Raw genomic sequence first — 21508 nt, 5'->3', positions numbered from 1 at the left:
GACCCATCTCACAGCCAGTTGCAGCACCCCTCCCCCGACTGCTCCCCAGGAAGGGGCTCATCCCTGCCCTCATCCTGCTAGGACTCCAATCCCAGTACAGCTGGGCTATTGTGAGGCTTGAATGAGTTTAAGCAAGTGGAAAAGTTTTGTTCACTGTGGGATGCCGTCCACATAGGAGGGGGCTGTTATTAAGCTCCTCACTTCCTGCCTGTGGAAGAGCTTTCCCCTAGCCCATCTATTCCTCCCCTGCCCCTTCTCTACTCAGCCCCTCGGTCTTCCTTCTCTCACCTGATATATTCTCCCTCCCTCCCTCCTCTCTCTCTCTCTCTCTCTCTGCTTCCATCTCTATATCCCTCTGCCTCTCTGTGTCTCATTCTGTCTTGATCTGGGTCTCTGTCAATAGCACCTCCTTCTGCGGTTCACCTCCAGTCAGCACAGCTCAGAGCCACCCCCCAGCTCTAGCCTGGGCAGAGAGGAGGGCAGGGAGAGTGACCACAGCAACAGCTTGGCTCAAAGCTCACCCACCCACCGCTCTGAGCCCCCACAAGGTTTCTGCTCTTGCCAATGCAGCAGCGCCCCCCACCCCAGTTCCCAGCCTGTTTGTTTACTACAGCAGTGTGGAGAGGCTCCACAGTGACTCAATTTCACCGCTCCAAAAGCTTGGCGCTGGCAAAGGGCCAGCAGCTGCTGCAGCAGTGCAGGCAGACTGCCAGGCAGCGAGGCACTGTCCCCGGACCAGCGCGGCATCCTCCAGGCTGGGTCATGGTGAGGGTCACAGGCCTGGCACAGTGGGGGTGGAAGCAGCAGGTAAGAGCCCTACAACCCTGGCCCCCAGGGTGCCCAAGCCAGGCAGCTGCTGACAACCAGACAGCAAAGGCTGATCCTTGGGTCTACAGAGAGGGGGGACCACTTGTCAAGGAACTTCTCTAAGAACCAGGTGGGCCGAGGAAATACATAAACAGAAGGGTCACAAAAGTGTAAACACTGACCAGCTCTCCAACATAATAAGCATAACTGAACTGGTGGTTACATTAGGCATTCAGTAAGCGGATGGATGGATGGATGGATGGATGGATGATGAATGGTGGATGGATGGGTGGATGGATGGAATGGATGGGTGGATGGATGGGAAGACAGAGTCATGATTTCCAGGTTAGCATAGCCCATCAGTACAAGATCTTTCTTTTCCTTCATCCCACTCAGGAAATCCCCTTTGCTGGGTTTCTTTATTCGTCAAAGGTTGACAGAAGAGCCAGACTCCTTCCTTGGCCTCTGAATATTTAGCAACTTTTCTATTTCCTCTTCTCAGTTCCTTTTCCTGCAAGAGAGGATGAGAAGCCCAGGCCATGGGCACGGGTGGGTGGTCAGGAACCAAGAAGCCCCCCCTGACTGAGGCCTGTGCACTGACATTCGTAAGGAAAGGTCAGAGGGAGCCAGATAGGATACGCACGGCCCATGCTGCCTCCAGCAGAGTTAGCAAAGCACAGGGAGTGTTTCAAGACAGTTCCATCAGACAACAGGTATGGAACCTTCTTTTCTCCCTGCCAGGAGCCTCTGCTACGAGCTGTGACTAGACTCTCTGAACAGAGCCCAGAGGATGGGGTTTGAGCTATGGAGGGGGCTGGAAGGGGGCCAAGAGCTAAGTGGAAGAGAAGAGACAGGGAAGATGTGGCTGGGAGCCCCCGAGAAGAGGGAGCTCTGAGGCCAGCCTGGCTGGATGGGATTAACCTGGGCACCCCACCCTCACTGGCTTCAGTGTCCTGGGTGGCTTCCAGGAGGCTCAGGGCCTGATCCTGGGCAGGGCCCAGCGAGGACATGAAAGACTCTGGATCTGTGATGTTCTCAGGCCTGCCCCATTATAGGGATCCTGGTCTTTCTGGGTGGCAGACACTGGGTGCTCCAAGGTGTCTGAGAGGTGGGAAGAGTCTGCAGGAATCAAAGGGAGCCCAACTGTCTCCCAGGCTTCCCCAACTCCTTGTGTTATTGTGAAGATTAAATGAAGTAGTACGTATAAAGTGCTTAGAAACCTAACATTCAGATCTCTGCCGCTGGAAACGAGAAAGGGCCCTGACCACTGCCTGCTAATAGAGCACCTCCCAAAGTCATCTCTCCTTCTTTAGTCAAGGACCCGCACCAACTACATATACACACACACACACACACACACAATTCTAACTAGACAACTTCAGTGTCCCCACCCTATCCAGGGCTAGGACTTGAGCCAACAGGGGCTCTGGCCTGGCAAGTTGTCCCCCTCCATATGCTGCTCTCCATTAGTGTCCATGCACAACAAGGGCTCATCCAACCCACAGAGGATGCCCTGCTCTGTCCCCAACCAGCCCCTCCTCCCAACCAGCCTTGGCAAGAACCATGGTACCATGCAAACAGTAGGGTCCACTGGACCAGGATTTCAGAATCCCAGCTCCAACACTTAAGGAATAAAAAACCTTTTATTGAACACTGACTGTGTGCCAGCCACTGTGCTAAGCTCCCTACACACTTGAGCTCATTTAACCCTCACAACTAAGCAAAGTAGGTATTATCCTTATTTGACCCCTAGCCAAGGCAGAATAAACTGGCTAAATGCTCAGGTTCTAGAATGAGACAGAGCTGCATTCTGGGCTATTTCACTCACTTGCTGTGTGACCTTGGGCAAGTCACTGCAGCTCTCTGAGTCTGCTTCCTCCTCTGTAACGAGGAGATAAGAGAGCCACTGCCTTTGATCGTGGTGAGGATCAAAGGAGATAATGGATGAAAGTGCCGCCTGATGCCAGGCACACAGCCTTCAATCAAGGTCGGAGCCTGCCCTTCCCTCCTTATCTCACCGACTCCCCTGCCAAGCTTTGCAGGCTGGGACTGGTCTCCCCTTGGTGCCAGGCACAGGGCTGGGCACAGCCAGCGCACACAGAATATTCTTGCAATTGGCAGATTTTCCCAAGGCCTGATTGCAGACAGCACTCTCTCTCCTGGAGCACACAAGCAAGGGATCCCTGTCCTGGTGAGCACCAGGGGAAGGTTCTGGAGGAGGGCCCCTTCCTGCCTCTGAGCTTTCACCTTGTTTGGAAGCCCTCACCACCACCACATGTCCTACCCTGGACCCCAGACCCTGTCCTGGTTCCTTGGGTCTGAGTTCCTACCTAGAAAGCTTGACCAGGATCCTGATTTCTCCAAAGTCATGGCCACCTATAGACCCAGTCACCACCTAGTACCTGGAGCTCTGATTTCATCCCAGCCTGTTAGGTGGACCCTGCCATATTCTGACAGACACCCCCCACTTACATCAGCCGCCCAAATCCCCCATCCAGAATCCCAGGCTCCAGTCTGCCCTGCTCAGCCTTCTGGCCTCCATCCACCTACCCACAGCTGTCAGTTGCACCCAAACCAATAGTCCACACATGCACATTCAGAGTCTGCAGCCAGTCTACACTAGCCATGCCCTCTGCAGGGCCCTGAAGCCTGGCAGAAAAATCACCAAAGCTCTTCAACATTAATCAAAGACACTCATAAATGCATATGTGTAAGTCACATGCAAACCAAGGTAGGAATTTACATCTTTTACTGCTGAATCAGCATCTCCAGACACCCATGGGGTGGCTGCCTGTAGCTCAGAAGGTTGGGGACAAGAGCCCCCCCCCCCCAATTTTGGGGCCCACTGAACGATCCGAGATTCATCATCTGAGATTCTCAAACTTCCAAGTTGGAAGTATTGGTCACCATTTATTGCCTACTACATGCCAGGCATTCTCTTACCTACTAGCTCCTACAGGCATTAAAGGAGATAGCTTGTAACGTGCTTTGAATGGTACCTAGCAGGTAGTAAGCCCCCAATATATGTAGGTTATTGATATTAATATGATCTCTGAGCCTCATTTTCCTCCTTTGTAAATGGAAATAATAGTTTTACCTAATTCCTAGTGTTTTGATGAGGATGCGATGTGTAAACCCAGGTAGAAGCACTTAGTACAATTCCTGCACATAATAAGCACTCAATAAATCTTAGCTATTATTATTAGTGTGTGCCCATGCAAACAAGTTTTGGAAAGATATAGCTAATAGGAACAGTTCCGAAGGGTGAGGCAGAAAGACTCAGGGAGAACTCCCACTTTGTTTTATATATTTATGAGGCAAAGAATTTTGACAAATAAGCTTGTGTTGCTATTATCATTAGCAAAAACAATAAAGATATTCCTATTTGGGGAATAAAAGCCACGAAAGCAGAGAGTCTGTCCCAGGAGCATTCATTTGTCAGCTACCTCCTCCGAACCTGGCCAGGTGCCAGGGGGGCCTGACCAGGGAGAGCGGTTTGCTCTGGACACGACATTTATATTAATAACACCTACGTGACTCTCCCTCTCTGGCAGGATGAGCAAACCCAGGAACCCTGGAACGTTTCCACACAAGCTAAAACAGGCTTCGATTCTCCCACCTGCCCTCAAGGAGTTGGGCTTGGACGCAGGTAAAGGTTCTCTTTCTTAGATTTAAGCCCATCCCCACAGCCCACAGAAAAGCTATTATGTCTGGATTACATGCCACCCCCTGACCTTCACCGTTCTTCCCTGCCTCCTGTCAGCAGCAAGTGTATCGACTCTTTGGATGCCATATATCTCCATCCTGGTCACGGACAAAGAACACTGGGCAGGACTGACTTCAAAAGGCCCTTATCCAGGGCGCTGTGGGCCCATTGCCCAGCACCCTTTGGCTTCTGTCAACCTACCAGGTACAAATAAGAAAATACACCCTCTTCTCTGAAGCCCACTTCTTCGGAGACTGAAAGCCAGTATCTCCCCCAAGCCAAATTAAAATTAAAAAAAAGAAAGAGAGAGAGAAATGAGATCACAGTGGCAGGGCCGTGTGGTCCATCACCAGACATTCTTTATTGGTAGCACTATAGACCAGGAATTGGGCTGGTTATTGGGAGACAGAGATGAGACAGTGCCAGCTGCCCCCAAGAGCTCACAGTCCTGCAGGAGAGACAGACATACAAAGGGTAATGACAACACGGGCCCATCAATGCTAACACCGAGGTATCTGCACAACACAGGGTGAAAGCAGGTCAGAGACAGTGGCTTAGTCCAGAGAAGGAGCAAGACGACTTCCCAGAGCAGGTGACCATAACTAGGACTTGCAGGATGTGATGGGGGGAGAAAGGCATTCCAAGGACAGGGAACTGCATATGCAAAGGCAGGGAGTCCTGAGTGCCTGGTACGTTTGTGGGAACAGAAGCTCTGTGCTGCTGCATTCCGAGGGTAGACAGGGACAGGACCACTGGGAGCTTTGGACCTGAAGATGTATATAGTAGGGAGCAATGGAAGGCTTCTCAGGAGGCAAGGGACATGTCTGAGCTGTGTCTTGGGGTAGCACTTTGACTTGACTCAACAAAGGGATTGGAAGAGGGAGAATCGTCCTAGACTACTCACTGGATTTTATGACCTGTCTGCCTCCTTTACACAAAACTTTGGTTTCCTGGAGCCACTAGAGTGTAAACTTTAGCTGTCCCTTGAGGTGCCCAGAGCAACCAGGCCAATGGGCCTACAACTGGAGGTAAACTGAGGCACTCTACCTAAAAGCCCTTCCCTGGTAGAAAGGACAGCAGGGACGTGAGTCTGGCACATGCTCTGTTCTGAGCCACAAACGAAAGTTGAGACTCAACAATGATTTTATCTGCAATGACAAGTCCACCCCCAGGCTCAGATAGGTATTGTTCCAGGCTCAGCAGACGTCCCCAAGTCAGACAGATGTCCAGGGCTCAAACAAACATTGCCCCAAGCCAGGAAGATGTCGCACCAGGCCTGGACAGATGCCGTGCCAGGTTCAGACACATGTCCTCAGCCCAGACAGAAGCTGTCCCGGGGCCAGAAAATGTACTGGGCTCAGCCAGGTGTCCCAGCCTCAAACAGATGTTGTCTCAGGCCCACGCAGATGCTACCCTTAGCTCAGACAGATGTCTGCCACCAGAGATACATAAAGATGCTAAGAGGTCCCTGGGAAAATATAATTCCTAAATCCTCCTTTTCCACTTCCACCCTCCACCTGCTACCTCCAAGAAAGCTGAGGAAAGCCAGCATGGAGCCCAGCCAACTCTCTCCCCTCCCAACTTGTAACAGCCAAGGAACTATATCACCTTGCCCTTCCCCGTGACTCCAGGCTACTGCACAGAGGGGAGGAAGGCAATGAATGAGGCACAGGAACAGGAATACAGGGCACCTGTGCCATCTGTGGGGTGGTGGATAGTCATGCCCAGGCTACCCGCCTGACTCTGCGGGGGGCGAGGGGGTTGGGGGGCATAAGAGGAAGGAGTGGGTTGATGTAAGGACCAGGCACACTAAGTCCTACCTCAAACCCTACATTCTGGGGCTGGCGGGGTAGTGAATCCTGTGATCGCCTCGGTCAAATCTCTGGCCGACACCCTAAGGATGTCATTGCTGGGTCATTTGAAGGTAATTACTGCTCCAAAGCTGGGCTGCATTAAGCTCTGGAGAAAGAGGAATAAGGAGGCTGGCCCACTGTGGACACCAAGTGGGAGACAGTCCCATTCACCAACGTGGTCCTAGCTTTTGGTTCCCAAAAGCCCTTATAGTGACATCGGACCTGGAAGGAAAAAGAGCATCCCCTCATGGCCACACAGCTCCTATCAGAAGCTATGCAGAAACTGGGGTTCAGGGGCCATGGGGTGCTGCTGTTCCTGGCCCATGGGTGGAAGAGGCAGCCACTAGACCCGGGATGGGGGAGACAGAGGTTACAGTGATAGCCTAACCTCCTCATCCACCCTAAGGGGCCTCCACTGGACTCAGTCCCTTCCCAGGGGAACTGAGAGGCAGTGGCTCATGAATATGCAAATTCACCTTGAGCCACATACCCCCAAAGCAGGTCCAAGTAGGGACTTCCCTCTTTTTCTACCTACTTCCCCTCAAGAGCTACCTGGAGGCTGAGGAAGGTAAGATGTGGTCTGTAAGACCACTCTCAGACGATAGCACTGTCTGACAGTTACAAACACTAGTGCACACACATTAACGCAAACCAAGCACAAGCACACAAATACTTATGGGCATCTAGAAAGTACAAACACACGAAGCCATGCAAGCATGCTAACATGTAGTCATCTCACACACATACACACACGCACCAAGTCCCCAGCACACTGCTGTAAACACTGCACCTCACACAAACATGAGAACTCCCCTTTCACCCTTCCAATCCACCCAAGCTGCCCGCCCCCGCCCTCAATTGGGCCACAAAGTGAACACCAGCCCAGGAAGGCACCTCACTCTTTTAATGATGGTGACAAGAACTAAAATAATCACTCACTGCTCCCACCCCACCCTGTGGTAGTGAATTTTGCAGCCATCCAGAAAAAAAGTGTTAAAAAGAAGAAAAAAAAAAACCCAAATCCAGCCCCAGCCTTTCAGAGTGATTAATCCCGCTAATGATTTACCGATTTGCAGAGAGCGTGTTCTGCATAACCGGATTGTGGGCATTAACACCAGCTCAGAGGCTGCCATTCTGCTCAAAATGAAAGTAAATTTCAAGAGTAATTGGCCACCCCTCATTTGAATATTCTACTGATGCACTGGGAGGACCCCCACCTCTACCCATAGGCCTAGGAGGTTGGGGCAGGGGGAATGCAAGGAAAGCTTCATCCCTAAAAGATGAATTTCACCTTCCATCCTTCCTTCCCTTCACCAAGACTGAGATAGGACACCTTAGATGAAACAAGTGAGGCTGCTTCTTTCTCCACCGCCACAGGCAGCAGTACCCGCCTAGCCCTCACTCCTCTATGCGAGGCTTTTGGGAACACAGGAAGGATAGAAGAGGTACAGACACCTGGAGGGGCTGAGTTTACACAGCACAGGTAAGGGCTTGAGAGTTCAGGACAGTGATCACACCCCACGTGGGAGAGCTTTCTGGATGGTGGTCAGCGTTGTGAATCTGTCTAGCTGGCACCAAATTTCACCAAGGCAGCTGCTGGACAAGATGACCTGGTGCCACCCCAGGAGGGAATCTGGGACAGCCGGGACCCTGCCAGACTCTTATAGTCAAAAACACATTCCAGCCCAGAACAACAGGGTGATGGGCGTGGTCACTCCTGCCATTGCTGAGCAAGAACTGGCTGGGGGAGTGGGAGGCTCTGATTCCGCTCACACAGCCTCTTACTCACCCCATGCAGCCCCGGGAGAAAAACCAAGCCACACTTTCCAAGTTTCCATCCGGGCAGTGATCTCACCCCATCTTCACAAGAAACCAGTAGAGACCATCCTGCCCAGCTTACAGATGAAGGTTGAGTTTCACAGAGATTAGGAGACTGAGATTGGTCCAATGTCATCCAGCAGGCCTGAGTCTGAGCCAAGACAGAATCCAGGTCTCCTGACACTGAAAATGCAGGACGTAGGGTGTGAGGAAAAGACTGGCAGAAGGGAAAGGAAGTGGGCTATGAGTGCTGTCCCTTGCCCCAGCCTAGTCTGACTCGGACAAAGGTTCAAAGCCCAGGCACACAGGAGGGCATCCTAAGGCACCAGCTCCTCCAGCAGCTCTCCATGGGCTCTGATCTCCCCCTCTCTTTAGCTCTTCTCAGCACTCCTGACTTCAAGGAATCCAAGAGGAGTGTCCTGGAGCCCATCTGCCCCCAAACTATAAAGGCCTTGGGTCTGCAGCTGCAGCTGCTTTCAGCACTTCCTGGACTCCAAGTCACCACTGACTGACAAGACACAGTGCAGGGGTTCAGAGTCCAGAGGGGGAAAGCAGCCAGACCCAGCTACCCCCCCTTACCTTCTCCCAAACCTTGCTCGGTATGCCAGGCTCGCCTGCCTAGGGTATGTGTCTAGAATATTACAGTGCGTATGTGGCCACGAGGTGCTGACGGAGTGTGGTTGTGCTCTAGAGGCCAAGTCTGAACCTCTCAGGAGGGAGTGTGAATGTAGACGGCAGAGGTTTGTGTCTGTGACTCTGGGCTCTGCAGAAAGTGGACCTGGTGCTGGAGCTTGTGTAGTTGTCATTCATCCCTGCAGCTCTTCCCCCTGCAGCCCCTCTAGCTCAGGGACCCCCCACAGTGAGGGCCCCATCTGCTGGAGGCTCAGTGACCTGTGTCAAATGAGCAAGCTCTCTGTCACACTCCAGAGCCTGGAGGAGGCTGGGACCCAGCCACTCTGGGAAAGCCCAGGCAGTTCCTGGCCTGGGGGTGGGCTAGAAAGGGGCCCCGATGGGAAGGGAGGTCTGGGAACCTCTGAGGCTGGTGGCCTGGTTGGGAGCTGCCTTCCACAGACAAGAGGAGTGAAAAAATATATATAAATGAAAAGAAGGGACTTTCCTGCCTCCTTGGGACTAACGCTGCTGCCTAACCACATGGACCAAGCTCTGGCCTGGACACACCCCTTCCTCTGCTTTCTGATCCGCTGTGTAAATGTGTTAGTTCCTACATGGTACGAGTATGCATGTGTGTGTCTGTGTGATGTGTGGGGTAGGCCTCTTTGTATCTGTGCAATGGGGAGTGTATGCGGCTGGGCTGTAGGCTCCTGTGTGTGAACACAAGTGTGTGCCTATTCATGTGAATCGGCAAGCCAGGTGACAGCCTCCATGCTTGTGACCCCAAGGGCCTGCAGGTCTTATGTATTTCTGTGTCTGAAGGAATGCCTACTTGAGCCTCTGTGTAGGTTCTGTGTATGCGTGTTCCGGTTTACACACATGCCTGTATTTATCATTGTGTGGTTTGGATGAGTGTGAATATCCGACCTAATGGTATGAGTCCATATGTCCCTACTGTGAATCTGTATGCTTGTCCCTGAGCTAAAATGCATGTGGGTGTGGGTGTGTGTGTATGCACATCTTTTCACATGCCGAAACCAGTCTGTGTCTGAGTGGGTCAGCTGAGTGTCCAACTGTCGTATTCCAAGTTCTCCCCAGGGTCTGTGAGGGCAGGGCTCCAGGAGAGAGGGCTTGTCCTACAGCAGGTGTCTCTGCCAATGACCATGTCATAGTCCCCAGTGTCCCACACAGAACCTCTGGAAGCAAGAGCCAAGAGGATGTAGATACTTCCTCTGGAAACAAACTCTCAAATACAAGAAAATTTGGACTCGAGACCAAACCCATATCATTGTAGAGGGTCTAAAATTTCCAAAGCAGAGAAAGGGACGTTATCCTTTCCTATCCACACTGCTGCTCACCCCAGGGCAGCATCTAACATTAAGAGGGCATCTACCCAATAAATTTAAAAAATAAATTTAAAAAAAAAAAGAGGGCATCTAAATGACATGTTTTGCTTCAGCCTTGGAGCTTCAGAGCAATCCTGAGAAGCAGGTCTTACTGTCCCCGTTTTAAGATGAAGAAACTGAGGGTCTGACAGGCAAAGCAACTAGCACAAAGTCACAAGGCTGAGAATGGGAGTAATGGGATTGGTACTAAGATTTGCCGACTGACAAGCTGGTAACCTATGAGTCTGTCTTTGCTGCAGGCACCCCTCAGTTCAGCACAGACCTGGGAACCCAGCTTAAGAGCACCAGCTGGCCCTGGCTTCCCCCTGAGAGCTACCAGACATAGGGCTCCCTCTGCTGTGATAGCCAAAGCCACTGACTGGCAACCTTCCCCATCCCAGAGCAATGGGGAGAATGATGAGGAGGGGGACTTTCCCGGGTTCTATGCCCTCAGATGAGCCTCGGTTCCTTCAGCTATGCACCGGCAATAACAGTCTCAGTGTTCTCTCACAGGGCTGAGAGATGCAGGTACAATGGTGAATGAAAAGCGCTTGATAAAGTATTGTGCCATCGTTCTTCAAGTCTCAGTGACAACCACAAAGACTGGACATCACAACACCTGTCCACTGTCCAGACATTGCTTTTCCTCCAACAGAAACTGAGACAGATTCATAGAATCACAGACCATCAGAGCTAGAAGGGCCTGAGACATTAACTGGTCCAAACCTCCACAACCCTATTCTACAGATGAGGAAACTGAGATTTTGTTACAGTGGGGGAGTAACTTGCCCATTCACTGGGCACTAACAATAGAAACAAGCAGAGTAAAAGCCCTTTCTGGAGCTTTCACCCCCATTGTCTAGTACCACCCTCTGACTTAACTTTAGTGAGACAAGTGGGCCGCTTATGGTACTGTTATTCCCAATTTGCAGGTAGGAAAACCAAGAGCTAGAAAGACTGGACCAGAGTTCTTCTTGCCCAGAACGATAGTGGCAGGTCTGGATTGGAAGCCAAGCTTCAGTGATATGCAGGGCTGGCATGAGACAAGGCTTCACTAGAGGATTTCCAACCTTGGTCTTACCTCCTGGGCCTAGGAGAGGCGACAGGAAGGCAAGTGAACCAGAAGGTCCACTGCAATGACCTTATGAAGAAAAGGTGACTCAAGGTGACCACTTTCTGGGCCAGAGTCCAGGAAAGCCCAGCATCCCTAGCTGGATTCAGACACAAGGCTCCATCACAGCCCTTGCAGCCAGGGTGGTACCTAAGGAGCCTGCTCAGGACAGTGGCCACTGGCCAGACAAGAACCTTGCCCTGTCCCATTCCATCCCTTGGAGACCAGCCACCAGCTGGTCCTAGGGCGTTCAGGGCCTGGGTGAGCACAGTCTGTGCCCAGAATGACCCTTGTCACTGTTGACTCTGTCCCAGCCACCCCTGGGTTCATCTCCACAGCAGCTGCCACCAGAGCCCTCATCGCTCTTCTTCACACTCTGAGGCTTTATCCCACAGTCCTGACTTGCCCAGTTGGGCCCTAACTGGGGCCCCAGTTCAGTCCTGTGATTTGGGACCCCAGAGCCCTGGAACCTCTGAATCCATGTAGACAAGATGAGGGAGAGAAAAGAGGTAGGCTAGCAGTTGGAAGACTGTGTGAGCCAAATCTCAGTGTGGGGAAGAGGTGGAGGCCACAGCTCACTCCACTCAGCCTCGAGCCCAGTGTGGGGCTTAGAGGCACAGACCAGCTGCTGCTGAGGTCCGAGTCCACTCAGGATTCTTCAGAGTACTTAAAGGGGGTGGGGGTGAGGGGGAGTGAGGAGGTACCCGAATTCTATGCCTCACCTTTCCAAATAAGGCCCCCTCTATCTCAATTCCCTTTTCAGCAGCCCCAGGCAACTCGAGGTAAATCCAGTTCAGGGCTCCATACAAGGCTGGACAGCTCCCGGACTGCATCATGAATTTCTGAAGTGCCAGACGCCCTTCCTCAAGTCCACGCCACTCCTCACCTACAGCAAGTTTCCCGGGCCGTGACCCCGCCATGACCCCATCAGGCTGGGAGGAAAAGGAGCGAGAAAGCGGCGGCAGTGTGGGACACATACTGTTGAGCCAAATGTGTCCACCACCCCTGTCCGCGGCGTTTTCTCCGGAGCTACAGTTGAGGTCCTCTCACTACGAAACCCCGAAACCGTGGAGCGCCGCCCGAGTACATCGCTGCCGCCGGCCGTTCCGCCCCGAGCCGCTCGCGCGGTACTCACCTGGGCCACGGTGCCCCGAAGGGGAGCCCGCGCGAGGCCTCAAGCAGGGGCCGGTCCGACTCCGCCGGCGCTGGACGCGCTCTAAGGGCCGCGGAGGTTGACAGAGTTGCGACGCCGGGTCTAGAGCGAGAAGAAGGGAAAGGAAACGCCGGGGGGAGATGCGCAGAGGACAGCTCTGTGCCGGCTGGAAAGCCGCGGAGACGAGGCGGGCAAGGTGAGCAGCCGCACCGGAACCGAGTCGGGGACCCGCGCCACCTCCCACTCGCAGCCACGAGACCCGCGGGAATCCCGGCCCGCCCGCAGCTGCACTACGGAGGGAGGAGCGCGGGGCTGAGCTGCTTATCGAAGCCCGAGCGCCTCCCGGAGCCCGCAATCCCCCGCCGCTTCTGGCCGCCTGGCCAGAGACGGGCTGGAATTCGGCTCGCGTGGAGAGTGGGACCCGCCGAGTTCCAAGCCTCCAGCGCAGGGGGAAAGCAGGGCCCACGCAGCCAGGACGAGAGGGGGTGCGGTCCCGGTGCCACCCCCGCGCCACTCCCCACGTGGCGGCCGCGCCCCCGGGGCGTGAGTGTGTACGCGGACGGTGGGGGGCCGTGAATGAAGCCCCAGCGACCAATCAGCACGGTCGGCGCGCGGGACCCCGGGAGCGAGGCCCAATGGCGAGCTCTGGGCGGCCGGGCCGAGCGGCAGGCGGGCGCGGGGGGCGGAGGGCCGGGGCCGGGGGGCGGGAGGCGGCTCCGCGGGCAGCCAATGGGCGGCGGGTGGGGTGGGGCTCCGGAGCGCTGAGCGGGTCGGGGCTTTAAGCCGGCGGAACGCCGCGGCAGGGCCCGCAGACGGAGCGGAGCGGCGGCGGCGGCGCGGCGCAGGGCGCGGGGCGGCATGGCCACCACCGCGCAGTACCTGCCGCGGGGCCCCGGAGGCGGAGCCGGGGGCACCGGACCGCTTATGCACCCGGACGCCGCGGCGGCAGCGGCGGCGGCGGCCGCCGCTGAGCGGCTACACGCGGGGGCCGCGTACCGCGAAGTGCAGAAGCTGATGCACCACGAGTGGCTGGGCGCGGGCGCGGGCCACCCCGTGGGCCTAGCGCACCCCCAGTGGCTACCCACAGGAGGAGGAGGCAGCAGCGACTGGGCTGGCGGCCCGCACCTGGAACACGGCAAGGCGGGCGGCGGCGGCAACGGTCGAGCCGACGACGGCGGCGGCGGCGGTTTCCACGCGCGCCTGGTGCACCAGGGGGCGGCCCACGCGGGCGCGGCATGGGCCCAGGGCGGCACGGCGCACCACTTGGGCCCCGCCATGTCGCCGTCGCCGGGGGCCGGCGGGGGTCACCAGCCCCAGCCGCTCGGGCTGTACGCGCAGGCGGCCTACCCGGGGGGCGGCGGCGGCGGCCTGGCTGGGATGCTGGCGGCGGGCGGCGGCGGCGCGGGGCCGGGCCTGCACCACGCGCTGCATGAGGACGGCCACGAGGCTCAGCTGGAGCCGTCGCCTCCACCGCACCTGGGCGCCCACGGACACGCACACGGACATGCACACGCCGGCGGCCTGCACGCGGCGGCGGCGCACCTGCACCCGGGCGCAGGCGGCGGTGGCTCGTCGGTGGGCGAGCACTCGGACGAGGACGCGCCCAGCTCGGACGACCTGGAGCAGTTCGCCAAGCAGTTCAAGCAGCGGCGCATCAAGCTCGGCTTCACGCAGGCCGACGTGGGGCTGGCGCTGGGCACGCTGTATGGTAACGTGTTCTCTCAGACCACCATCTGCCGCTTCGAGGCCCTGCAACTCAGCTTCAAGAACATGTGCAAGCTCAAGCCGCTGCTCAACAAGTGGCTGGAGGAGACCGACTCGTCCAGCGGCAGCCCCACCAACCTGGACAAGATCGCGGCGCAGGGCCGCAAGCGCAAGAAGCGCACGTCCATCGAGGTGGGGGTCAAAGGCGCGCTCGAGAGCCACTTTCTCAAGTGCCCCAAGCCCTCGGCACACGAGATCACCGGCCTGGCCGACAGCCTGCAGCTGGAGAAGGAGGTGGTGCGCGTCTGGTTCTGCAACCGGCGGCAAAAGGAGAAGCGCATGACCCCCGCAGCCGGCGCCGGCCACCCGCCCATGGACGACGTTTATGCACCTGGCGAGCTGGGGCCGGGCGGGGGCGGTGCGTCGCCGCCCTCGGCGCCCCCGCCGCCACCGCCGGCTGCGCTACACCACCACCACCATCACACACTGCCGGGTTCCGTGCAGTGACCCCGCGGGCCGGGCCCCCGCCAGCGCGCGGCGAGGCGCCGCGCGGCCTGTACTCTTTTTGTTCGGTTGCTTTGGATTTTACAAAAAGCCCAGAAACTTTCGAACAAAACCAAACACCCGGACGACCATCTCCGGCGAGCGGCGAAGACGACTAGGCTGCGTCGCCCGAGTCCCGGAGGAGTGAAGGGAAGATCCAGACCGCGCCAACTCACCCCGGGCATCCTGCCTGCCGCCTACTCCCTGCCCCCATCCCCTCGACGACTCCCGCCCCTGCCCCCCGGGCTGTTCGGGGCCGGATCCCGGCAGCGGCCTCCCCACAGCGACAGGTAACGCGGTACGGGGTTAGGTATTCCTCGGGAGAGAGGACGAAGAGAGGAGAGTTCCCTGTCCGTCTCCCCGGAGCGGATGCCGGAGCCTGCGGATCGAGGGTGGGGGACTGTCACTATTCTCTCCGCGCCTCTTCTCTCCCATAAGGATGCGCCCCATCCCCCTTACCCTCCTCCGGGCTTGGTTTTTTTACGGTTTTTATTTATTCATGGAGCCTCTCGGCTCCTGGGGTCCTTCTAACTCCGCCCGCGCCCTTAATTTAAATCGCTGTATACTGTATTTATCGGGGCCCCGGAGGGGAGGCCGCGAGAGCCGCGTCTGTGTATAAAAGCAGGAAATAGCCAAAGCTTTAATCTAGCCTAATTTATTTTTTCCCCTTACTTTCTCCTACCCTACCCCAAAAGAGCAAAACTAAAAAACAAAAACTAACAAAAAAAATTCGAGTGTTCATTTTCGTTTCGTTTTATCCGAGTCCCAGCTCGGTTCCCGGCCACGCTGGAGGGGTCTGCGCTCCCACCACATTCGGATGGGAAGGGCCTTCTGCCTCGCTGCAGACTGACCACCGCACAGCAGGGCCCTGGCTCCCCACGGAGCCCTGCCCTCCTGGCCACAAACAAACGAAACTTGGAAAAGTTGGAGGTATTTTTTAACCAGCTGTAGAAATAAGTCGTTCCCTGAGAGCCTTCTGCCTGAGTCCCTGAAGCTCCCGTCTACTCCCTTTGCAGCCCCCTGGGATGCGGGATGCTGGGGGAGGCTGAGAGAGAAATTCCCCAAGTTTGGGGTGAGGTGGGAACCATGTAAATATGTGAGATATGTACACACTGGCGGGAGAAGAAACATTTTGTGCTTGGTTTTTATTTTTGGTTTTCCGGGTTGCCCTCCTTCCCCATCCTAAAGGATTTTGTATACTGACTAATCCGAAAAAGATATTTTAATATGATTTCCAGATTTCTGACCCATCTCTATTTATTTTCTGGATGTGTTTGGAGCTTCCCCCTTCTCCATTTCTTGTTCTATTTGTTACAGTTTGAATTTAAATTTTGTTATTTTTATTATTTTTTGGAACAATGTTTTGGTGCATTCTCTTTGTATCTTTATTGCAAAAAAAATAATGTAGACTGGGAAGTTCCCTTTATATTTATGTTATAGTAAATATTTTATTACTCACATAAACATGTACCCCAGGGCTGTGTCCTGTCCTCTTTACTACCAGGGCTGGGTTGGTTTGTGGATAAAGTCATGGGATACCCTGGCTCACCTCCCCTAAAGTCGTGGCTTCACTATTTTGGAGAAAGGTGACCACACAGACCTGCCAGGCCAATATCAGGATCGCTTGTTACTTGGGCAACGGTGGGGCCCCTGCCTCTGGTGAGTGAGTTTAGGGAAGATGAAGCCGCCTCTTGTCCCGTCCCTTACACAGACTGTCCTGAGACCAGACCAGGGGAAGGACAGTGAACCACAAACACCACCCTGAATTTGGGTCAGCCATTCCTCAGGCATGCTTGACTGCTCTTCTCAGCCTCGACCTGGACCACCACCACCAGCCTAACATCTATGTATCCCCCACCCAACACCCCAACCCCTAACTTTGGTTTCACTTTGCATTCCACGTGTGGAATCTGTGCCAGTTTCACCATTCCCGGTGCTGGGGCAGCTGGAAGCTGGGTCAGGCCCCACCAGCCCGCCCAGACTGGCTCTCCACCCACAGGCAAGTGGTGCCCAAACCTACCTGGATCCACTGGAAGTTCCTGCAGTGGTCCTGCGGGACTGCAGTGGGCCTGGGGAGAGAGCCCTTCCTGTTTGCTTGGGCAAAGCCTGCCCTACTTCTCAGCAAACAAACCACCTGCTTCACCTTCTCATGTGGAAGAGTGGGGGTACAAACAACTGTCCCACCAAAAGCCTTGCCATCTCCTCTCTAGGGATGGATACCCAAGGACCCCCACCCACCCAGGGAGTGATGCACATACCTTTGGGAAGGTCCCATGGCTGTGCAGTCATGACCTGGATGGGGGGAGTAGACATCCTCAGACATCTCCCTCTGAAGACTTCGGCAACAACTTAACCCCTCACCAGAGTCAGGATGGCCGAGGCAGGGCTGGGTTCCCGGGCTGAAGCCCAAGACGACTTGTGTCCCAGCCAAGATCTCTTTTCCTTTAAAACAACTCTTCTTAAAAACACTAATAAGACAGCTCTCCCTATCTCTTCCGTAGATGTGTTCTTTTCCCTTCTCAGGAAAAACCACATGCAGTTTCTCTTCCTCTTCGTGGAGACAAAGCTTGAAGACACAATCGCTTGATTGGGGAGAAAGTGTCTACAACGAGGGTGTACATGTAGCCCACTCCCTCCAGGGAAACTGCCCAACAGCCCGTGGCATCTAGGGCGCCCAGAGAGGTGTTCCCGGGCCCCCAAGTTGGGGGTCCCTGGCCAGATCGGGGCCTCAGGATGATTGTGCCATGCTGAAAGTTACGGTGACTCTGGGCTCTGCCCCTCAATCTTGGGGGAATTGGCTCTGCAAGTATAAAGGCCACCCGGGTTTTCAAATGCTCAGCCTCTCACTGTTTTTTTTTCTTCCCTCCTTCAGTCCAGACTCGTGAGCAATTAGCCCTGTAATTGGCACCCATGTCTCAGCCAGTACCCGTACTGGCAGACCAGTGAGCCTCCCCATGCTTCTTAAAGAGGAGGCCAGGAATTTACAGGCCAGCAGGTGACAGCGTGGCCCAGAGCCACGGGCCACCCTACCTCATCCTCTCATTCCCTGCTCCAATAACTATGGAACTTCGAGGCAGTGCCGCACTCCTTCCTTATTTCTCCTTTCCTGGATTTGTCCCAGCCTCAGGGCCCTGAAATGGAAAATGAAGTTCAGAGCTTCCTGCGGCCTGTGCCACCCTGAGCTTCAGCAGGTTTGGAAAGGGCGACTGGGAAGACGGGTCCTTTTCACTGGCCTCTGCCTGCCGCTGACACCAATTGATTGATTGATTGGTTGATTGATTGATTGATTGATTTCCTAATTGTCTGCTTAATCCTGTACAGGAGGGTGGATTTATTATTTAAGCACGTCAACTCAAAAACAGCTAAACAATGTGGCCTCCCAAGCACCAGCAGCAGCTGAGGAGTAGAACAAAAAGATGAAAGGGGGAAAAAATGGAAAAGGGACAGAAGAAAATCTTCCACTTTGTAAGGATTTTGCTTAATGAGACACCAGCCTGGGACAGCTATCCAGTGACCAACCTCCGGTCACAGAAGGCCCCCCGGGGCCCCTTCCCCCAGTCTCCAGCCTGGAATGAGGCTAGGAACCACGGAACATTTGACCATATGAAGAGAAGCCATAGGGAGAGAAATATTTTACCCTGGAGTCTTACTGGCTGGATAGAATAGAGTTTAGGAAAGCCACAGTCAGCCCTGAGCTTGACCGAGCCGTTTCTCCATCCAGGTGTGTGTGGATCTACCTGCTCATTTCTGAGATCCTCAGACTTCCTTTCGTTCAAGAGAGGCAGAAGTTCCTAACATCAACCTCCAAGACGCCCAAGCTTTCCCTAGCAGATCTGGAATTTTCTGATCCCATCTTCCTTATTTGAACAAAATTATTTTCTATGATCATGTGGCCACAGATCCTGTTAGAGCTTCACTCTCCCCATGTGAACCTCTGTGTGATAGTGTATGAATTTGTGTGTGTGCCACTGTGCTTGCTTTCAGAGGTAGAAGGGGAAAAGAAAGTTTATGCTATAGTGCTAATGTTTGAACTGGGAAAAGATTTGCAGGGCGGGGGTTGGCCAACAACAGGAAGAAGGAAGGTGGCCATTGTAGTCACCTGTGGTCATCAAGGCAACCCCAGAAGGCGTCCTGCACTGTACCTCCTGCACCAGGAAGTTGCACTCGTTTATATGTTAACCTGGCTTAGGTTCGGTGCAATTGTTCCTTGACCCCAGGACTCGACTGAGTGAACACAGGATTAGCTGACCAACCACAGCTACCCACTTAGAGCTGTTTGGAATCTGGTCTCCACTGGAGAGGCTCTGGCCTGCATATGGGAGCGTCAAGCCCCCAGTGAGCCTCCCAGGCCCAGGCTTTCCTCAGCAGGGCTTGAGCTCCCGAAAGGAGACCCACCTGAGCAGGGGAAGGTCCAGCTGCTCCCCTGAGCTTAGCGAAGAGGATTCACTGGGCCTCCCGCTTAGTGACTGAAGCCAGAGCCGTCAATCTTGTCCCTGCCTAGCATATTTGAAGGCCCTGGAGTTAGAGTTTGGCCAGCCGATCAGGGCTCTCCTTGCTGCCTGGGAGGCCTCCGCGTGGGAGGACTGCCCTCTATTGGTCCCTGAGCTGGGACATGGCAGCAGTCACCAGAGCCATCTCCCAGCTAAGGATCCCTCCAGAAAATCAGCTTCAAGTTACCTACTCTGTGGGGGCAACAGGTAGAGCAGAGGAAACTATCACCTCCAAGGAAGCAATTCCGCTTTACGGCTTGCCTGAGACCCTTCTCCAACTACCGTGTTTCCCCAAAAATAAGAAAATAAGACGTTGCTGGACCATCAGCTCTAATGCGTCTTTTGGAGCAAAAATTCATATAAGACCCGGTCTTATTCCCTATAATATAAGGGAAACACGGTACCATCCCACCCATACCCACAGACACTCAGAAATTTGCCATCACAGCTGCCTCCTCTGTCTCTCTCCCACTCACACTCATCCCCATCACTCCTCCTCTCAGCCAGCTGAAACCCCAATGCACACTCTCGCCAGCTTGCTCACCCACATGCTAACACACTGTCACTCCCATACCACTGCTTAGCTGTCCAGTCAGTAGCAGTTTTGTGACCTTTGGCGCTGAGCTCTCCTGAGTCACCAGGTACCTGGCACCTGTAATATTTAAGCACACATAGCCATCCTTTGCAGTATGGACAGGGTCCCCTTCGCTCAGAATTTCCAATCACTTAACCCACAAAGCGCTTTCCAAACACATCCCTGCCCGTCATTGTTCCCAGCTCCTCCCAGCTCCTCCCAGCTCCTCCCTGCTCTCTCCTGCTCCCTTCAGATAATTAAAGTTAGGCGGTGTGTTTGTATGTATGTGTGATCTTATTTTTTAAACACACCCCCACACGTACATATGCATGTATATATACAAACACGCAGCAATTAGATCTATCCATTCCTGCCATCATTCCTCTTGTTCAGTAAAACCTCAGCCACACACATGTCCCCACATCACCACGCAATGAACCCAGTGTCACCAAGTCACGGGCTTCTGATATCACACACACACACACACACACACACACACGCACTTTCACACAGTTCCACCCCCAGCTCCCTGGTATTTTTCCAGGAGCATGACCCACCTCCCATCCACCTCCCGCGCATCTGAAAGGGCACCCCTTAGATGAGCTAAGTACCAGGAGGGGCCCCCCACACACATACACACAGTGGACATGTCTCCGGTTGAGCCTGACCAGGGTGGGTCTGGGTATTATTAGGCTACAGAGACAGCACGGAGGCATATGGTCTCGTACACAAGAAATAATGTTCATGTTAAATCAGACCTCATGCATAATGCATGGTGCCTGATCTCACATTATTTTGGGTGTTCGTCAAAATCAGTGTTCTTTCTTGTGAGGGCTTCTGAAAAGAAGGGGGAAAGGCGTTTGCTAATTGCACCCACAGCCTGGACCCAGGGAGCCGAGAGTGCCCAGGGAAACTCCCTCTGCCCCACTTCAGCCACCAGTGGGTTTCATCTCTCTGTGCCCTCTGTTTCCACATGGAAGGAGGGGCTGACTCAGGCTTGTAGCAGGCGAAAGGCCCCGTGTTATTTTTATTTCTTTTCTCCTGGCTCTCAGTCCCCAGAGGGTTCTCGGGAATAGCAGTGGCTCCATCGTTCTCACACCCGATTCATTTGCCGTTTTATGAACTCCCCGTTGATTCATCACCTCCCTAAGTCAATGATTCACTCCTGATGGCTTTTCAGAAATCCTTCTTCAAGGGCTCCAGATTATTCAGCTCTGAACAGGGGCAGACCTGGACCATGCGCTGCTACTGATCTCTTTGCTTAGGGTGGGAAATTGTTACTGTCCTCAGCCTTTCTCTGAGGCTGGCTGGTCTGGGGAGCAGGAAGAGCTACCTCAATGCAGAAGCTGCTTAGAATTGATCCCAGCAGCTCAAAGACAGAGCTGGCTGTGCAGCAAGGGCCCCTCCTGCCACTATGGGTCACCTGCCTTCTCCCATTGTCATCAACGTCCCTGAGGAAGTTGTCCATGTCTCCGGGGCCATGAAACTCAGGGACCGTGACACCAGACAGACCTGGGTTCAAATCCTGGCTCCACCTCCTATCAGCTGTGTGACTTTAGGCCAGATACTTACCTTTTCTGTGCCTCAGTTTCTTGATAGAGTGACAATGTAGAGTTCCTGCATAATAGAGCTATTTTGAGAATTCAGTGGGAGGATGTACATAGAGTGCTTCGCATAAGTAGGTGATGAATGAATGAAAGGTGTTTTATGTAGGGCCTGGGCAGTGCATCATACAAAAACAAGTGAATGGGG

At 54.4% G+C, this 21508-nt stretch overlaps 1 protein-coding gene and 1 long non-coding RNA gene across 5 annotated transcripts in view; one reads left to right on the top strand and one right to left on the bottom strand.

The window, feature by feature from the left end:
* The window catches only part of LOC109444866 (uncharacterized), a 49671-nt gene extending 36601 nt beyond the window's left edge, over window positions 1–13070 (bottom strand). For 2 of the 4 annotated variants that reach the window (XR_016018612.1, XR_012497150.2), the window contains exon 1: window positions 12428–13065. This is a non-coding gene — a long non-coding RNA (uncharacterized LOC109444866). Of the gene's footprint in view, window positions 1–12427 lie in introns of all 4 variants that reach the window. The other 2 variants (XR_016018613.1, XR_016018614.1) reach the window with 2 other exon arrangements.
* A 158-nt stretch (window positions 13071–13228) lies between these two features.
* On the top strand, window positions 13229–16169 carry POU3F1 (POU class 3 homeobox 1). The gene has a single exon (XM_019726580.3). The coding sequence runs from the start codon at window positions 13304–13306 to the stop codon at window positions 14654–14656; it is 1353 nt and encodes a 450-aa protein (XP_019582139.3). The 5' UTR covers window positions 13229–13303; the 3' UTR covers window positions 14657–16169.
* Window positions 16170–21508: the final 5339 nt, after the last annotated feature.

Source organism: Rhinolophus sinicus, chromosome 14, assembly GCF_057876585.1.
Source record: "Rhinolophus sinicus isolate RSI-liver-muscle chromosome 14, RSI-T2T, whole genome shotgun sequence".
In the NCBI taxonomy this organism is placed as follows: domain Eukaryota; kingdom Metazoa; phylum Chordata; class Mammalia; order Chiroptera; family Rhinolophidae; genus Rhinolophus; species Rhinolophus sinicus.
The sequence above is the reverse complement of the archived record's forward strand: the minus strand, read 5'-3'. Positions and strand labels throughout refer to the sequence as shown.

Bases quoted from the DNA above. Each gene is read 5' to 3' on its own strand.
- POU3F1 (XM_019726580.3), top strand. From the start codon at position 13,304: ATGGCCACCACCGCGCAGTACCTGCCGCGGGGCCCCGGAGGCGGAGCC.